Raw genomic sequence first — 20108 nt, 5'->3', positions numbered from 1 at the left:
GAGAATGGCGGGAACCCAGGAGGCGGAGCTTGCAGTGAGCTGAGATCCGGCCACTGCACTCCAGCCCGGGTGACAGAGCGAGACTCCGTCTCAAAAAAAAAAAAAAAAAAAAAAAAAAATTAGCTGGGCGTGGTGGCAGGCACCTGCAATCCCAGCTACTCTGGAGGCTGAAGCTTGAGAATCGCTTGAACTCAGGAGGTAGAGGTTGCAGTGAGCAGAGATAGTGCCACTGCACCCCAGCCTGGGCAACAGAGTGAGACACTGAAAAAAAAAAAATATATATATATATATATACACACACACACACACACACACACACACACACACTTTGAAACAATATCAGTCAGCTATTTTACAAATGTCCCTCTTTTGAAGACTACAGAGGTTATGTGCCTCTCACTGCATCAATATCAGGGGTATATAATGTTGAAGTGTATTATTACTATTATTATTTGAGGTGAGGTCTTGCTTGTCGCTGGAGTACAGTGGTATGATCTCGACTCACTGCAGCCTCCACCTCCTGGGTTCAAGCAATTCTCCCACCTCAGCCTCCCGAGTACCTGGGATTATAGGTGCCCACCACCATGCCCGGGTAATTTTTGCATTTTTAGTAGAGATGGAGTTTCACCATGTTGACCAGGCTGGTCTCGAACTCCTGACATCAGGTGATCCAGCTACCTTGGCCTCCCAAAGTGCTGGGATTACAGGTGTGAGCTACCTCGCCCAGCCGTTGAAGTGTATTATTAATGATATTTACCTTAATCAGTTGATGTCTGCCAGGATTCTCCATTGTAAAATTACTACTCTTCCCTTTGTAATTAGTAAATATTTGGGGGCAGGGCAATCCTTTGGTAATGTACTGAATTGAATAGCATCCCCCCCTAAATTCATTCCCACCCAGAACCTGCCTTATTTATAAATAGGGCCTTTGTGGATGTAATCAAATTAAGATAAAGTTATACTGGATTAGAGTGGGCCTGAATCCAATGAGTAGTGTCCTTAGAAGAGGGAGTTTTATACACTGACTAGAGACATGCAGGGAGAATGCCATATGAAGACAAGAGATTGAAGTGATATATCTAGAAATCAGGGAACAGGAATTGCCAGCAACCCCAGAAGCTAGGAGAGGGGCATGGAACACATTCTCCCTGAGACTTCTAGCCTCCAGGACTATGAAAGAATAAATTTGTTTTAAGCCACCCAGTTTCGAGTTCATTTGTAATGGCAACTCTAGGAACTAACACAAACATATATAAATATCCTGTTTTTGCTTAAATTTTAGCCCACCCATCCATTGGTGGATCTTGCTGAATCTTTTTGGTTCACAGATGTCCAGGTTTTCCCACATAGAATTATTGAGCCCACCAAGAACACTGATAATGTAGTATTTCCTCAAAGAGTGCTTCATGGTTTCCAGGATTTTATTCCAAGCTGCTAAAAGCCACTGGGGTAGGCAGAATTCCAAGCTGGCCAAGATTGCCACTGGCACTGTACATGTCTTGTATCATCCCATCTTAAGCATTGGTGAAACGTGGATATGAGAAGCTGTATCACTTATATCTCTTTTATGGCAAAGGGACTACTGCAGATATAATTAAGATCTCTAATCAGTTGGTTTAATCAAGAGGGAGATATTCTGGTTGGACCTGACTTAGATGTATTCTTAAAAGGGAGTCTATTTGCCAGGCTTGGTGGCGCATGCCTGTAATTCCAGCTACTCAGGAGGCTAAGGCAGGAGAATCGCTTGAACCCGGGAGGCAGAGGTTGCAGTGAGCCGAGATCACGCCACTGCACTCCAGCCTGGGCAACAGGAGCAAAACTCCGTCTCAAAAAAAAAAAAAAAAAAAGGGAGTCTAGAGGTGGGAGGCAAGAAGTCAGAGATGATTTCCTGTTGGCCTTGAAGACAGTCTTTGAGTTGTATAGCTGTACTCAAATAGATTTTGTCAATAATTATGAGAACATGGGAGACAGACTGGAGCTCATATGGGATGCTGGCTTCAGCTGACACCTTGATTTTAGCCTTGTGAGTGCAAGAGAGAAGAACCCATTTGAGCCCTGTATGGACTTCAGACCTACAGAACTGTGATATAATATGTGGATGCTGCTTTAAACTGTTTTGTGGTAATTGGTTATATAGCAGTAGAAAACTAAGACAGCCAGCCATACTCCAAATTTGTATGGTGGCACACTCTTGATAAAAAGGTGTCAATGGAAAGTACAGAAAATGGCCAAAACCCATGTTATTTTTTCAAATGGTCCTGAGTTTGACTGAAATATTCAGATTGCCTTTGTCTAGTTGTCGCCCATGAGTGCAAACCAATTTTGTATACGCTCACAGTCAACCACATCGGAACCTGTACCTGTGTAAGACATATCCCAATATCAAAGATGTTAAAATAAGAAATAGAAATGAATGTAACAATCAGTAATATATAAAAATTCATCAATTAGTTCCACACATATTTCTACGAGGCTAGATGACACTGAGTGAGGTTGTACCTAATTTAAACTCTGAAGGTTCTCCCTCCTCTTTAGCATTACAGGAGTGATAAAACAAAAAGCATTATCTGCTTTTTCCTATATTAGCAGATAATACCCCTTAATTCACTCTGAAAGTTGCCATGAGATATATCAGTGAAATAACTGCAGAATGTGAAATATGATCTCTTACAGTTAAATGTGTTTAATATAAATGAGGCAGAGGAAAGGAGAATTAAAAATTAGTAAGTAAAATGTTAGCAAAGATTTAAAAAAAGTATAATTTATTATATATGTATGTATTCCTTAACAATATGTTGTATAATCCAACAAAGAAATATATATCAATGAAAGTGACAGCTATAAAACAATAAAACGTATAAATTCTAGAGACATGTTGAGTGAAAAAAAAAATCCTTAGACTACATAGAGTATGATACAATTCTTTTGAAGTTCAAAAAAAAAGAAAACTAAAAAATAAGTCACTTTAGGGATACATATGTATTTTAGGTCTTTCTACATGTGAATAAAACTATTAAAAAGCAAGCAGGGGGGTGGGCAAAGATAGGAAAAGAGCTCAAATAGATAAAATACAAGCACTTGTAATGTTATCATTCTTAAATTAGGTGATGAGTTATTATGCTTGATAATTTATTTGCATTCCACATTTACCCTTTTATAAGCATCAAATATTACATTTAAATATAAGGCCAAAATTATGTATAAAATGTTGATAAAATTTATATCTGCATGGCTGTTCCTAAAACTATGCTTATTTTATCAAGCAGAGTTCTTGGTTTTAGGCAATTCAGGTTAGTTTTAATAACAACAAAAAAATGATTTTATTAAAAGTAATTCTCAGGTTCTCTAGGATAGCCAACAAACAAGAATTAGAGGTTACAAGCCAGGCGCAGTGGCTCATGCCTGTAATCCCAGCACTTTGGGAGGCCAAGGCAGGCGGATCACCTGAGGTCAGAAGTTCGAGATCAGCCTGGCCAACATGGAGAAACCCCATCTCTACTAAAAATACAAAAATTAGCTGTGCATGGTGGTGGGCACTTGTAATCCCAGCCACTTGGGAGGCTGAGGCAGGAGAATTGCTTGAACCCAGGAGGTGGAGGTTGCAGTGACCTGAGATAGTGCCACTGCACTCCAGCCTGGGTAACAGAGCAAGACTGTCTCCAAAAAAAAAAAAAAAAAAAAAATAGAATTAGAGGTTATCATTAAACCACTTTTGCTGCTCCTCTGTGGAGATGAATGCAGTAGTGTTGTTAGTCACCATCTTCAAAGGAATCTGCTGCATGGTTCCCTGCTTCTTTGTATCACTAACTTTAAAGTTGAAGGCAGATGTTTCTTCCTTAGCTGCAAAGGAGGCTGATAAAACATTTACCTGGTACTTTCAAATTCTTTAGGAGGGAGGAATGCTCTGCCTTATTAGGTGAGGGATTCCCTAAACACAGGAGTTAGGATATTGGGCAGCCAAAAGAGAAATGACAGATGTCTGCTACAGCCCATTCTCTTGGCCATTCAATATCAACATACTTCTTCAGCTAATTCTTCTAAAACTATATTCAAGGGGAAAGGACTTGACAATGTTAACAGTCACAGACATTAACAGTCACAGACACTGTTAGTTGCTTTCTCAGTATTCTTTCTTCTTACTAATACTGATTTTATTTGGGACAGCTATGTACCCTGCTTTCTTTGCAGGTACCAGTGGCCATTTAACTGGTCAGGCAAGTAAGTCAAGGGGGAATCCATTTGGAATTTCTGGGAAAGCTTTGCTTTCCCTCATAAAAGGGGATATATATATAGCTGGCACAGGCCATTTCCATTTTTTCTTCCTTGCCTTCAACATGGGCATGACACTTGGCTCGTCAACATCTTCCTAGCAAACACAAGAAAACAGCATGAAGGATGAAAGCCAATATGGTAAGGAGGCAGATCTGAGAGACAGAACTGCACCTTTTCCTGTATATAGTAAGAGTCACTGATTATACATTATTCCTTTCAGTTGAATGCACACATACTCTCAGCTACGCCATTCTAGAAAATAATAATATCTCATTAGTTAAGACTCCATTTATTGAATTCATAATACTGTCTAATATATGAGCTGTGGTGTTTCTTTTGCACTAATAAAAATAGATTTTGCTAATCAAGAACCACTTGAACTCCCAGCAGTATTTGGCATTTAGGCATCTCAACTTAGTTAGTGATTAAAAATGAGCTTAAGACTGTCTGGGTTTGAATCTTGGTTCCAGTTTGGACAAATAACCACCTCCTTGTGCCTGAGTATCTGCAAAATGAGGTACAGTTAAAATGGAGATTATATAATACAGTACCTGACAGATAGTAAAGCACTCAATAGATGGTAGCCATTACTGGCAATACCATACATACTTTGCTTTTGTGGCAACAAAGTTTTCTATTTCTCTCCTACCCATTTATTATCTCTATTGAATTCTCAAGTTTAAAGTCCCTCTTCTGTATCCTATACAAACTTATATAATGGATTTATCACACTGCATTATAATTATATATATATACTTGTCTCCTGTACCAGACTTTTTCATTTTTAAAATCATAAGTATTAATGAAGTGGTTGGCACATAGACTATTTTCTTTTTAATCTTTTAGAGTGCTAACAATGGGGCCTAGACTAGACATTTTTAAATTAGTGTCTTCAGGAATTGTTTGGGATGATTAGAATATAAATTCTTGAACTCCATCACCAAATTTCTATTTCAGAGGGTCAGGGAACCACAGTTTGAAGAACACTAAAATAGACCTTCAATGTTTGAATCAAATTATGCATAAGGTATTAATATAAGAATTATATATAAGATACTGATATAATACTACACTAATATAATGTACTATTTGTAGAGTTATACACTGCTGAATATACTGTGCTAATTACAAAGTATTTATGACTCTTGTGAGGACCACTTGACAAGGTTGCTATATATATACGTAAAAAAACACTGCACTTCCTAATTTGACTTATTACTGAGTAAAATTAGCTAATCTTCTCAAAATGCAGTTTTTGTTAGAAAATATAATTTTGAACTAAGATTTCTGCAAACCAGGCAAGTTCTTCATCCACTGAAGGAGAAACTTTAAAATGCACTTAAAATGAAGAGCATTCCTCCCCCACTCAATTTTCTAACTACACATTATCTTCATAGCATTAACACCAGCCAGAATTTATATTATGTAGGGCACTAAAAGCTTCTTAGACTTGTACCTCAGGCTTTTAATTTCGCAGGGGGAAAAGTTAATATATAGATTTATCCTGACACTTGAGATACAAAGAACTTTATAAACAGCTCTAAAGGAACATAAAGCAGATAAAGGGACACCATATTATACTTTAATTTGATTACTTCATCATTTTCACTGAAATCTGGCCATGGTAAGTTTGGCCATGGCTGCTAAATGGTATAGAGTACCTGCCTCTTGAATTGATTTATGGGTCACTTAAGGTATACTTCAAGGCAATGGCTAGGCTAATAGTTTCCTTACTTTTGGGAAATGAAATACAAAATGCTCACACTTGGAGGTGTTTTTTTGTCAAATTCTATGCAGGATATCGAACAGAAATTTGAAAAATTCTTAAATGACATATACCTATTCATTAACACCCACTGCTCTAGATGACATCCATTAGTTATTACTGCGATCAGATGCTTTTAGAACATCTTTGAAAGATTTTGTTGTTTTAACTGTAGTTCTTTGTAGCATTACAAAAGAAATATTATATCACATAAAGCACTAACAACTCTTTTTAATACTGTGTCTCTCCCATGCAGTATGGTGCTTACTGTTACTGGAAACTATTGACAGGTTTAGCATTATTTCAACTAATTCTGGGCAAATCTAAACAGAATAGTATAACATGAAGAACTTATAAATTTGAAATGTGAGTAAACTGAGATGGGAATGAGTTGATGAGTGAACCCAGCTGACCACTGGGCATTTGAATCTCAATGTTGCCTACATAGCATTATGAGTGTAATAATTTTCATTAGGTAACAAAACTGCTTCCTCACCTTTTTATATAGCTTAAAAAAAAAAAGAAAAAAGACAAAAAAAAAAAACAAAACTGCTTCTATGTTAAAAAAAAAAAAAAAAAGCCAACTAACTATTAGTGCTAGGAATGAAAGACATCCAATCCAAGTAAGTGATGGTTCTTAATTATAAAATGGAAATTGTATAAAAATTAAAATAGAATATAAAACTAGTAGGATAACATTGAAAAACTGACTACTTATATTTGGTTTTTTGATTTTGTGTGTGTGTGTTTTTGGCTGATTATATTTAATAAAAGCTACTTTTAGTATTTGAACTAAGTGCACATGTGTGCATGCGCATACACAGGACAAGCTCCTCAGCTTTGAACAATATGAACTTTGAACAATATGACAACTATAGTATCACTGGGGAAAAAGATAGCTGACTTATTTCCACGTATGTTTCCTGGGACTAGCAGTAGGTTCTCTCAAAAGTAAAGGCACCAGGCTATAAAGTGCCAATTCTTAGCACCAGAGAGACTTAAAACTTCACAGGTGAATGACATTACAAATCAGAGAATCTGCTGATCTAGTTCTGTGGAATTGTATTATTTTGTCAAATGGAAAAAAAAAATCAGGGTTTATGCCAAGTAGATTTAAAAAGTTAAATCTTTCCTAAAATTTCCTAGAAGTGTATTTTACAATGCTATATAAAATAAAATTGCTGGCTTATAAAAAAATGCTCAAAGTTTCAGAGATGTGAAAAATAACAATGAACTGAAAACACAGTTTATATAAATCAAGGTTCCAGAAATGAAAATTAAAAGTAGTCTCTTTGAGAAAGGAATGGTAAAAATTCAGCATGTATTCACATTAACACATCTGAGAACCGGGGACAGCCAATATTGACTGGAATTCTAAATTGCCCCCTGATACCTTTAATTAAGATTAAATCAAATCTGAGGCAAGACACTTAATGGACAGTACTTGAATGGGAAGATAGTAACTCCCTTCCTTGATAGACGATCTCCAGCCATCATTCAGAGTTCAGTTATTTGATGGCTTGGGAAGCAGTGTCCATTGAGTTTTCCTTTCTGGTTTGAAGAGACTCAGTGCTAATGGACAATAATTCTCGAAGTTCCTTATTTTCAAGCTGGAAAAAAAAAAGGCATGTTTATTTCTGGTATATTTACTGTCAAGCTACATTATAACAACACATTATTTTGAGCCAGGAGCAGAAAACATTATTTTTCATTTAAAAAATTTTAAGGAAACAAAAAATCCACTAGTTGAGAATTTCCTTAAATACTACTTATTTATTCATTTAACAAACATTTACATGTAGGATATAGGCAATGATACTCTTTTGTAGTAGTAACTTACTGAGTAATTTCTATATACCAAGTGTTACAATTACAAAGGAGAAACAAAAAACAGGGTACCTCTCCATTTGAGGAATTTAGTATGTTTTATTCTTCATGGTTCCCACAGTTTTACTCTTATTTCTTTTATTTTAAAAATTCCTAATAATCGTTTCACTCTGATTAATCTCCTCTCCTGGATATCTTATAGTTCTAGAGAAATGGAAGGAAAGGGGGAAAGGTACTACTTGGGTGCCCTGTATATGCTATCTCACAATAATCTGTAGGGTAGGTATCATTGCCTACATCCATATATTTCATGAGGATACTCTGGCTCACAAAATTCCTAAAAGTTATCCAAATTCAGACAACTTGGATGTGGTATTACTGGGGTCTGAATCTAGTAGTCATGTTTTTTTCTACTTGAAGTATTAAGGTAGAATTTGTCCCACATTTCCTTAGGGCTGTTTCCATAAGTGAGGTAAATCGAGGATAAGTAGAAGGTCATGCTGTCATTTCACTAGCTCCTAATTCCTACTTGGGACCTGTCACTACCTTTGATTTCTAGAGAGAGTAGCTTCCGCTCTTCATCCTTATTCTCTGCAGAAAATTCTGGTAAACTAGGCCGGGCGCGGTGGCTCAAGCCTGTAATCCTAGCACTTTGGGAGGCCGAGACGGGCGGATCACGAGGTCAGGAGATCGAGACCATCCTGACTAACACGGTGAAACCCCGTCTCTACTAAAAACTACAAAAAACTAGCCGGGCGAGGTGGCGGCGCCTGTAGTCCCAGCTACTCGGGAGGCTGAGGCAGGAGAATGGCGTGAACCCGGGAGGCGGAGCTTGCAGTGAGCTGAGATCCGGCCACAGCACTCCAGCCTGGGTGACAGCGCGAGACTCCGTCTCAAAAAAAAAAAAGAAAATTCTGGTAAACTAAAGCATTTTTAGCTTCACCAAGATGTGCGGAAGTCCCAACTAGAGTAACTAAGAGATTAGAGCCTGTGGTCGATGAATCTTCAACCACATGAAGTGCTTCCTTCAGTATTTATATCTGTCTCCCAGCATTTACGTACTATTTCATATCATATGACACTAGGATTATCCCTTCCACTAGACTCTGGGCAGGTACCTGTTTGTTTCTCTATGGTATTTCTCAAAGGCCCCAGGACAGCACCTTGTAATAAGCAGCACACAAACCATTTACTGAAATGCTTTGCTTTTTTTTTTTTAATTTTTTTTAATTTTTGAGACAGGATCTCATTCTGTCACTCAGGTTGGAGTGCAGTGGCATGCATGATCATGGCTCACTGCAGTCTTGACTTCCTGGGTTCAGGTGATCCTCCCACCTCAGCCCCTGAGTACCTGGGATTATAGGTGCACACCACCACACCCGGCTAATTTTCTGTATGTTTTTTGTAAAGACAGGGTCCCCGCCATATCGCCCAGGCTGCTCTTGAACTCTTGGGCTCAAGCAATTCACTCACCTCAGCCTCCCAAAGTTGAAATCCTTAACAATTTTATGAGCACACTAATGCCCCAAACCTTTTTTTGTAACATATTCCTATTTTAATCAAAATATGACATAAACATAGCTTTTAAGAAATCAAGACTACAAGGCTTATACAAGCAGTTCTTTGGCTTTGTAACCCAAATGCAACCACTTTTAATACTTTTATCTATTTCTTTTGGTATTTAATTCTGTAATTCTAAATAATATGCTTATACTGCTATTTCCTGATCATCAATTTTAGGCAGTATCTACTTCTCTTATTATGGCAGATGAAGGATTTTATCTCACATATAACTTCTCCCCTCCACTCCCTCTACCTTCCCATTATAATATCTCAAGGTATTGCCAATACATAGTTGGTATTTCCACTGATTGCTGTTTACTATATTTCCTTTCTTCAAAAGAATATAAAAGAGTATGAAGGGGGAGTTTTAATTTTAAATCATGAGCACACAGAAAACATTAACATATTACAGTGATGGGATAGTGATGGCATATCTTCCAGACTCCGAAAACTCTGAAATACTGTGAACCTAAAATAGCTACAATCTTACCTCTAATTGGGCTAATTTTTCCTGAATCTTACAAAACTGGTCATCATCCACCTGAACTGCTTTCCTCATCACTTCTCCCATTTCGCAGATTCTGTCAATCTGACTCTCAATTTCCTGTGAAGATATTAAGGAAACAAAGGTGGAAAAGTCACCTGTTCTGTATATATAAAGAACATAAAAGTGTGTGCATTACGATTTTTAAAAGTTCATTTAATCTATGATACAGAAATTACAATGGAGTTTCACTATAATTTTAGTCTTTAGACATAAAGCCATAGTAAAGTGACCTTGTGGTATTCACAGATATTTTTTTTTTTCTCAAAAAATCAATTGTGCAAGACAGTGTGGCGATTCCTCAAGGATCCACAACTAGAAATACCATTTGACCCAGCCATCCCACTACTAGATATATACCCAAAGGATTATAAATCATGCTACTATAAAGACACATGCACACGTATGTTTATTGTGGCACTATTCACAATAGCAAAGACTTGGAACCAACCCAAATATCCATCAATGATAGACTAGATTAAGAAAATGTGGCACATATACACCACAGAATACTATGCAGCCATAAAAAAGGACGAGTTTATGTCCTTTGTAGGGACATGGATGAAGCTGGAAACCATCATTCTGAGAAAACTATCGCAAGGACAGAAAACCAAACACTACATGTTCTCACTCATAGGTGGGAATTGAACAATGAGAACACTTGGACACAGGGTGGGGAACATCACACACCAGGGCCTGTCGTAGGGTGGGGAGAGTGGGGAGGGATAGCATTAGGAGGAATATCTAATGTAAATGACGAGTTAATGGGTGCAGCACACCATCATGGCACATGTATACATATGTAACAAACCTGCACGTTTTGCACATGTACCCTAAAACTTAAATAAAAAAAAGAAGGCCTCCTTAAGGGGATCCTCATTCCAGTTGTATATGTTCTATTGATACCATTACTAAGGAATACAGTTGTTAAACAAATATATAATGTTTCTTATATTTAAAACCAAGAAATGAAGAGTAGAATGCATTTTGTTTTCACTCTTTGCCCAGACATCAAGTTGATAATCCTATGGTTATCAGTGATATGCATCAGCTCATAAGTAACCCTTCAGTATGTGAACATGGGGAATTTTTAAATACTGGGCTCTTCGATATGGATTTGTGTTACAGTCATGTTATCAACTCATGCCTTCCAAGATTTCGAAGGATCTGATGGCTGTAATTGCAGAGAATAAATGAGTAATCTTTAGTCTATTTCAGAAATAGAAGGCCAGATGATTCCCTTTCCATAAAGGATTAAGTTTTCATCCAATGCCAACTCTGATAAGGCCTTAGTCATTTCTGTGGGTGAAATCTGATCCGATGCAAGTAATCTTATTTTCATTTCTGAAAATTATCTATGTCCAGTGCATCAATCACCCAATAGGTCCACACTCCAATAAAAATATTTGAAACGGAAAAAAAAAATCAGTTGTAGTTTAACTACCCATTGGATGTTGGATACTATGTCTAAGTGGCTATTTAACTTAAATTTGACTACTTTCACTGGCAGGAAGCTTACTACATTCCAAGGTGCCTTATTCTATCTTTGGACATATCACTTAGAAAGTTTATCTATCTGAGTAAACTGTCTCTTTCAAGGTTCAGGTTTTTTCCTCCATATGAGAACAAATAAAATCTATTTTTCTCTTCCAGTTGAAAGCCATTCAAATATTTAAAATATCTGTTTCCTAAAACTTTTAAGTCAGTAAAATGCATTCAATGGAATTTAAGATGAAGCTTATATTTCACTACATCTCACAGAAGTAGTAGGCTCCAACCTATACATCTAGAATTAAATGATACAGTACACACGAATGTACAATGACAACCATGAAGCACCTACAAACATAAGAACAATTACTGAGTCTCCCAAATTAGATAATAAGCAATCAAAGCATAGAAACTATGCCATGTTTGTTTTTTTTTAAAAACCACACTTCTGTCCCCTAACAACATAGTATGATGCTATGTGGTTCAGTTTATAAAAGGTTTATTGACTGCTTGCTATATGTCAGGTACTATGTTAGGAATAAAATGTGAATTCATGTGCCTCACAACCAAGGAGCTTAAGTGAAATATATAATAACCAACCAAGTATTTACTGGGCACCTTCAACACTAACTGACATTACGTTTGGTGTGAGGGCTAAGAATTAATGAACATTTTCGAAAGAGATCTTGGTGAGGGAGGGGGAACGTTAGTCCCACTCAAATAAAAGGACCTGAGCAACCACTATCCTTCTTTCTATTCATATCTTTACAAAGCCATGGCAAAATAAACAACAAATGTGATAAACATGAAAGGAAAGCAAGCTTACTTTTCTTCAAAGACAAGCACACAGAGCCGGGCACAGTGGCTCATGCCTATAATCCCAGCACTTTGGACGGCTAACGTGGGTTGATCGCTTGAGCCCAGGAGTTTCAGACCAGCCTGGGCAACATGGCGAAACCTCATCTCTACAAAAAAAAAAAAATAATAATAATAATAATAAAAACCCCACAAAAATTAATAGGGCATGGTGGTGTGCACCTGTAGTCCCAGCTGCTCAGGAGGCAGAGGTGAGAGGATGGCTTCAGCCCAGAAGGCAGAGGTTGCAGTGAGCTGAGATCGTGCCATTACACCCCAGCCTGGTCGACAGAGCCCGACCCTATCTCAAAAAGCAAAAAAACAAGCACACAATCTTAAAACAATCTCAAGATTTCAATTTGGTTCATTTCAAATTTATTCAAAGTTTCTTACTGCAGAGTGAGACTGGTGAGCTTTCAGGACTGGTTCAGCATCCACAGCTTTTTTAGCAACCATTAACTGTAACATCTGTTTCCGGTACTTGCTCATGATGAGTTCCAAAGCATCCTGGTGTTCCTCCAAGGAAATCCACAGCTCTGTCAAAAAATAAAATAACTTGGCAGTGATGTCTGAGAGACAGTTCCCAAATCCAAAATCTTAACAGTTGGAATTTTGTAATACTATAGAGATAATATGAATCCAAGGTTGTAAATCAATGTTTCAGTCCACAAAACTGAGCAGTTAAAGTCTATGTTAAAGGTAGCTTTCTAGGCAGAGAAGCAAAGTCTTGCAGTAACAACAATGGATATGTCATCAGAAGACATGGATTTGAGTTCAGTTCTGTAACTTGCTTGGTTAATACTCATAAGTAAATCATTTATCTTCTCTGAGCCTATTTCTTAACAGCATTGTGATAGATAAAAATGAAGATATGAGAATACAGTAGAATGATATATGTGAAACCCCTCTGGTAAACAACTATTAATACTACAGTCATTAATAATGTACTAATCAAGCCTAAGAATATATACCCTTAGAATAAAATTCTGCTGCTTCACCTTGCACAAACAAGAACATAAACAAAACCTTAAGTCTTACCTTCAGTGTTTATATTAATACTTAAACATTAAATTTTAAGTCCATGAGGATATGAACTCTTTTGTTACACATCTGGGGATGCTTAAAAATAAACCATGCAATAATTCTAACTCTACATAGCCCCTCTTTGGTAAGCTGCTACAAAATCAGTCATATGACCTTGAAATAGGTGATCTAACAAACTTTACTGTTACTGAGCCAGCACAGGAAGACTCTCCTACTAAAAGTACTGACCTGGAAATATATGTACACCCTTGTGAATGTTTAGGGCAATTTTGCAATAACTTTAAACTATTACCAGATATGAAAAGGCCTGACTAACCTCTGTTTTCCTGTTGCAAGTCTCTAATCTGTGTGTTCTCTTGAGACAGCAGAATGTGAGGTTTGTATTTGGACATGTCCTTCATATCGGATGCATCCTCTTGATACTGGACAAATAGAGACAGTCTAAGCATGCCTTAAAGAGAACAGCGGCAGATGCAACTCAAGAGGCAGAAGTCAGGGCTCTAGGGCAGGATTCTCAGCTCCGACCCAGGAAAAAGGTCTCACCGCCGCCCTCTGAGACCGGGAATAAATTTCAGGCCGAGTTCCCACTTTACCTCGCTCTCCACCCTTCAGTGCCCAGAATCCGAGAGCACTGGACTCCTACCCTCTGCCTGACCTGGTCCGGAAGCGCTGTCCCCGCCTCCCGCATAGCGGCTACCCGCCGGTGCAGCGCTGCCGACTGATCCACCAGCGACTCGGCAGCCGCATCGTGCTCCCGCAGCCTCTCCAGGAGTGTCTTGGCGTCTGTCAAGATCTTCTCGATGGTGCAGCTCATAGCAGCAGCACAACCCCAGCCCCTGCCGGGCTAAACTACGCGACTCGCTCAGATCTTCTGGGAGTCTGTCTCAGCATTACTGGCGTCACTTCCGGGCACGTTTAAAAAGTGTCTTGGCAGGCGCAAGGGGCGCCTGCGCAGTGGCAGCCTATTTTGCGGGTTCACCCGCTTTTACCTGTGGCTTACTTGCAGTCCTGCCTTACGCAGAGCCCCAGATCTGCCCTTGCCACGCTCTTGGTTTCCAGTTGCCACAGCCTGGTGGTCAGGCCATGATGAGCTGGGCAGAAGGAAGGTCTCTTTTCCCCACTGGTTTTCATTGATGTGGATTGTTATTCAGTCACAGTTATTTTCTTTTTATTTTCATTTAATTTTTATTTATTTTTTTTCGTTTTTGAGACGGAATCTTGCTCTTGTCGCCCAGGCTGCAGTGCAGTGGCGCGATCTTGGCTCACTGCAACCTATGGCTCCCGGGTTCAAGCGATTCTCCTGCCTCAGCCTCCCGAGTAGCTGGGATTACAGGCATGCGCCACCACGCCGGCTAATTTTTCTATTTTTAGTAGAAACGGGGTTTCACATGTTGACCAGGCTGGTTTTGAACTCCTGACCTCAAGCAATCTGCCTGCCTCAGCCTCCCAAAGTGTTGGGATTACAGGTGTGAACCACTGCGCCTGGCCTACTTGCATTTAGTTTTTTAAAAAATTGTGGCAAAATGCACATAAAATTTAATATCTCAGCCATTTGTAAGTGTACAGTTCAGTAGTATATTCATATGGTTATACAGCCACCATCAGCGTCCATTTCTAGAACTCCTTCGTCTTGCAGTACTGAAGTTCTGCACTCATTAAACAATAACTCCTCATTCTTCCTTATCCCCAGCCCCTGGCAACCACCATTCTACTTTCTGTCTCTACAAATCTGACTATTCTGGGTACCTGACATGAGTGAAATCATACAGCATTTATATTTATATAACTGCCTTGTTTCACTTAGCGTAATGTCCACAAGTTTCATCCATACAGTAGCATATGTTAGAATTTCCTTCCTTTTTAAGGCTGAATAATATGTATATGCCACGTTTTGTTTATCCATTCTTCCGCTGGACAGTTGGGTTGCTTCTGCCTTTTGCTATTGTAAATAATGCTGCTATTACAACTGGCTCATGTCTGGCTGCTTGTTGCCTAGAGGCCAAAAACATGAGAAGTGACGGGTGGTGAAAGGAAAGCAGTTTTACTAATCAAACACTCGCAGATGGGGAATGGCTACGCTCATGCCTTCAAAACAGCATTCCACCTTTTTTTTTTTTTTTTGTCAAGGTATCCCAGAGACAGTATCAGTGTCCAAACTTTAATTTTGTCCCGTATCAATGCCAGGGTGGTGTGCTACCTGCCCTGAGTCCATCATGTCACTCCTGCGGCCAACCGACTTAGAGTCAAAAGAGTTACAGCCAATTAAACGTTCTAGGCCAGATGGGGAAGGAGGTGGGCAGGCACTCATTAATCTTAAAACTCCTCTTAAGCAATGTTAAGAGCCAAAAACCAAAAGCCAAAAGGCAAGGTTACAAACTTGACTTATCTATAAATTCTATGCATTGAGCTGCTGTAATCTTGGCTTGCTGCAATTAGCTATATGAAATGCAAGCATTTTGTTTAGCTGTTTTGGCATCTGTGTGTCATCCTTGATTTGTAGGATCTCAACTGATTTTAGCCCTCAATACTGGCCCTTACAACATTATGTTATAGTCTCTAGGCCTGAGGGGATTGAAGAGTTTTAACTATTGTAGATAAAACAAAACAGAAAGAATTAACAACATTTCAAACACAAAGTCATAAACCCTGCCTAGTTTTGAGAATAACAGGAAAGGAAGTTCACAGGGAGCTAAATACTTAAATTATTTACTATCAAGGCACAGAATACATTACATTAGTTCAGATAGAGGCAAAATTGTTAAGTGAATCTCAATATTTTTGAACACAAGACTGTCCCTGTGTCTCATGAAAGCAGTTTACTTTGTCGCCTGTGCCTGAGTCTAAAGATGAGGCTTTGGTTAACTGCAGTTTAGTGTCAGATACTGGCAGGAGTTGGTGCCTTCTTTGGATGAGATATGTGTAAAGCCCTGTAACTTGAAAGCACAAAGATTAGTTAATATCACCTGATAAGGACCTTTTCAAGGAGCTGGAGGTGTGATACTGGAGTCTATGACCTGACTGGAAGCTGTAAAAAGATTTTACAACCTTGCAGTGATTAATTTTTATAGCTTTGATAAACCCCAGCAATAAGTCAGAGACTTAATTTATGATTTTGATTTTGAGGACGTCTGTCAAATATTTCAAAAGTCTCAAAACATTTGATCAAAACAAGATAATATTCATTGTAAAAATAATGTATTTATTTTTATAAATAAATTTGGTTAAATGGTTACTCATTTAACCAAACTGATAATTAAAGACTTTAAAGGCAATTCAGAAGGGTACCCGGACGTAAAAACCCGAACCCTTTTAAATCTCAGTTTTTCTAGGCAATTAAAAACCCGTTAAAGAGAGCATGGGAATTATCTTGATAAAACATAAATCTTGTTTCTTAAGCAAGTTACTACACAGTCAAAAAACCCCTTCTGCTGTATGACTGCTTCTCCTTATGGGAAGACCATGTAGATAACCTGAAAGTCAGACTTGAAAAAAGTGCTTGAATTTAATCAGACACAAGAAGAGCGTATTCACGATTATGAGTACAGCAAGGGAATACATCACTCTGAACAATTGTGTGAGAAGTTTTCTGATTACAATGAAAATCACACTTATCAAGAAAAGCCAAGAGTACAGAATCAAGTTATATTGGAGGAAAACAATGCTTTTATAGAATTCTAAGATAAAACATTTCAGCATCAGGCCCCAACAGTTAGAATCAGAGGAAAAAAATTAGAGGAGCTGATGGAAAAAGTTGAAGGAGAGAGTCCTTTTCAAAGGGAGGAAAAAGCTGAAAACAGCCAGGCACAACAAAAGTTGAACGTCTAAGATATGAATTTGAGAAGTTTTGAAAAGAAATAGGTGATAGAATTAAAAAGCAAAATTTCCTTTAATTTCATTAAGAGTAAACCAATACCTTAGGAAAACCTTATTTAAACCTAGGGAATCATTCATTATTTTTATTTTTATTTTACTTTAAGTTCTGGGATACATGTGCAGAACATGTAGGTTTGTTACATAGGTATACATGTGCCATGGTGGTTTCCTGCACCTATGAACCCATCATCTAGGTTTTAAGCCCCACATGCATTAGGTATTTGTCCTAATGCTGTCCCTCCCCCTGCCCCCCACCTGCTGACAGGCCCCAGTGTGAGATGCTCCACTCCCTGTGTCCATGCATTCTTATTGTTCAACTCCCACTTATGAATGAGAACATTTGGTGTTTGGTTTTCTGTTCCTGTGTTAGTTTGCTGAGGATGATGGTTTCAAGCTTCATCCATGTCCCTGCAAAGGACATGAACTCATTCTTTTTTTTGGAGACAAGAATTTCACTCTTGTTGCCCAGGCTGGAGTGCAATGGTGCAATCTCAGCTCACTGCAACCTCTGCCTCCTAGGTTCAAGTGATTCTCCTGCCTCAGCCTCCCAAATAGTTAGGATTACAGGCATACGCCACCATACCTGGCTAATTTTGTATTTTTAATAGAGACAGGATTTATCCATGTTGGTCGGACTGGTCTCAAACTCCCAACCTCAGATGATCTGCCTGCCTCAGCCTCCCAAAGTCCTGGGGATCATAGACGTGAGCCACTTTGCCCAGGTGAAGTCATTCTTTTTTATGGCTCCATAGTATTCCATAGTGTATATGTGCCACATTTTCTTTATCCAGTCTGTCATTGATGGGCATTTGGGTTGGTTCCAAATATTTGCTATTGTAAATAGTGCTGCAATAAACATACGTGTGCATGTGTCTTTATAGTAGAATGTTTTATAATCCTTTGAGTATATACCCAGTAATGGGATTGCTGGGTCAAATGGAATTTCTGGTTCTAGATCCTTGAGGAATCGCCACACTGTCTTCTACAATGGCTGAACTAATTTACACTCCCACCAACAGTGTAAAAGTGTTCCTATTTCTTCACATCCTCGCCAGCATCTGTTGTTTCCTGACTTTTTAATGATTGCCATTCTAACTGGCATGAGATGGTATCTCATTGTGGTTTTGATTTGCATTTTTCTAATGACCAGTGGTGATGAGGTTTTTTTTTTTTTTTAATATGTTTATTGGCCCCATAAATGTCTTCTTTTCTTTTCTTTTTTCTTTTTTTTTTTTTTTTGAGATGGAGTCTCGCACTGTCCCCCAGGTTGGAGAGCAGTGGTCTGATCTCGGCTCACTGCAAGCTCTGCCTCCTGGGTTCACACCATTCTCCTCCCTCAGCCTCCAGAGTAGCTGGGACTACAGGCGCCCACCACCATGCCCAGCTAATTTTTTTTTGTATTTTTAGTAGAGACTGGGTTTCACGGTGTTAGTCAGGATGGTCTCGATCTCTTGACCTCATGATCTGCCCACCTCAGCCTCCCAAAGTGCTGGGATTACAGGCGTGAGCCACTGTGCCAGGTATAAATGTCTTCTTTTGAGAAGTGTCTGTTCATATCCTTTGCCCACTTTTTGATGGGTTTGTTTTCTTTTCTTGTAAATTTGTTTAAGTTCCTTTTAGATTCTGGAGATTAGCCCTTTATTAGCTGGATATATTGCAAAAATTTTCTCCGATTCTGTAGGTTGTCTGTTCACTCTGATAGTGTCTTTTACTGAGCAGAAGCTCTTTAATTTAATTAGATCCCATTTGTCAATTTTGGCTTTGGTTGAAATTGCTTTTGGTGTTTTAGTCATGAAGTCATTGCCCATGCCTATGTCCTGAATGATATTGCCTAGGTTTTCTTCTAGGGTTTTTATGGTTTTGGGTTTTATGTTTCAGCCTTTAACCCATCTTGAGTTAATTTTTATTTAAGGCATGAGGAAGGGGCCCAGTTTCTGTTTTCTGCATATGGTTAGCCAGTTTTCCCAACACCGTTTATTAAATAGGGAATCCTTTCCCCGTTGCTTGTTTTTGTCAGGTTTGCCAAAGATCAGATGGTTGTAGATGTGTGGTGTTATTTCTGAGGCCTCTGTTCTGTTCCATTGGTCTATATATCTGTGTTGGTATCGGTACCATGCTGTTTTGGTTACTGTAGCCTTGTAGTATAGTTTGAAGTCAGGTAGTGTGCTGCCTCCAGCTTTGTTCTTTTGCTTAGGATTGTCTTGGCTATATGGGCTCGTTTTTGGTTCCATATGAAATCTAAACTAGGTTTTTCTAGTTCTATGAAGAAAGTCAATAGTAGCTTGATGGGAATAGCATTGAATCTATAAATTACTTTGGAGAGTATGGCCATTTTCATGATACTGATTCTTCCTATCCATGAACAGTGGAAAAAATTCCAAATGGAATTTTTTTTTCCATTTGTGTCCTCCCTTATTTCCTTGAGCAGTGGTTTGTAGTTCTCCTTGAAGAGGTCCTTCACATCCCTTGCAAGTTGTATTTCTAGGTATTTTATTCTCTTTGTAGCAATTGTGAATGGGAGTTCACTCGTGATTTGGGTCTCTGCTTGTCTATTATTGGTGTATAGGAATACTTGTGATTTTTGCACATTAATTTTGTATCCTGAGACTTTGCTGAAGTTGCTTATAAGCTTAAGGAGTTTTTGAGCTTAGATGAGAGGGTTTTCTAGATATACAATCATGCCTTTTGCAGACAGAGACAATTTGACTTCCTCTCTTCCTATTTGAATACCCTTTATTCTTTCTTTTGCCTGATTGCCCTGGCCAGAACTTCCAATACTATGTTGAATAGGAGCAGTGAGAGAGGGCATCATTGTCTTGTGCTGGTTTTCAAGGGGAATGCTTCCAGCATTTGCCCATTCAGTGTGATATTGGG

The 20108-nt window shown here is 38.5% G+C and overlaps 1 protein-coding gene across 2 annotated transcripts; it reads right to left on the bottom strand.

Annotated features, from left to right (window-relative positions):
- Positions 1–2745: 2745 nt before the first annotated feature.
- On the bottom strand, positions 2746–14264 carry SIKE1 (suppressor of IKBKE 1). Of its 2 annotated transcripts, none has more exons than XM_033196275.1 (5): positions 14005–14264; positions 13678–13783; positions 12711–12853; positions 9918–10031; positions 2746–7647 (listed from the first exon to the last, which is right to left on the bottom strand). In XM_033196275.1, the coding sequence occupies exons 1-5, from the start codon at positions 14173–14175 to the stop codon at positions 7546–7548; spliced, it is 636 nt and encodes a 211-aa protein (XP_033052166.1). In that variant the 5' UTR covers positions 14176–14264; the 3' UTR covers positions 2746–7545. The 2 variants fall into 2 exon arrangements, with proteins under 2 accessions (XP_033052166.1, XP_033052167.1); XM_033196276.1 differs by having other exon boundaries at positions 14017–14264.
- Between the last annotated feature and the right edge of the window lie 5844 nt (positions 14265–20108).

Source organism: Trachypithecus francoisi, unplaced genomic scaffold (genome assembly GCF_009764315.1).
Source record: "Trachypithecus francoisi isolate TF-2019V2 unplaced genomic scaffold, Tfra_2.0 Lachesis_group5, whole genome shotgun sequence".
NCBI lineage: Eukaryota > Metazoa > Chordata > Mammalia > Primates > Cercopithecidae > Trachypithecus > Trachypithecus francoisi.
Note: the sequence above shows the minus strand (reverse complement) of the source record. Positions and strands in the feature narration are given on the sequence as shown.

What these genes read in the sequence shown, in the direction of transcription:
- SIKE1 (XM_033196275.1), bottom strand. Translation starts at nt 14,175, where the DNA reads ATGAGCTGCACCATCGAGAAGATCTTGACAGACGCCAAGACACTCCTG. An exon ending in CTTGCAACAGGAAAACAGAG is followed by an intron (nt 12,854 to 13,677) that starts GTTAGTCAGGCC and finishes ATTTTTTGACAG; the next exon opens with AGCTGTGGATTTCCTTGGAG. An exon ending in AAAAATTAGCCCAATTAGAG is followed by an intron (nt 7,648 to 9,917) that starts GTAAGATTGTAG and finishes TTTTTTTTCCAG; the next exon opens with CTTGAAAATAAGGAACTTCG.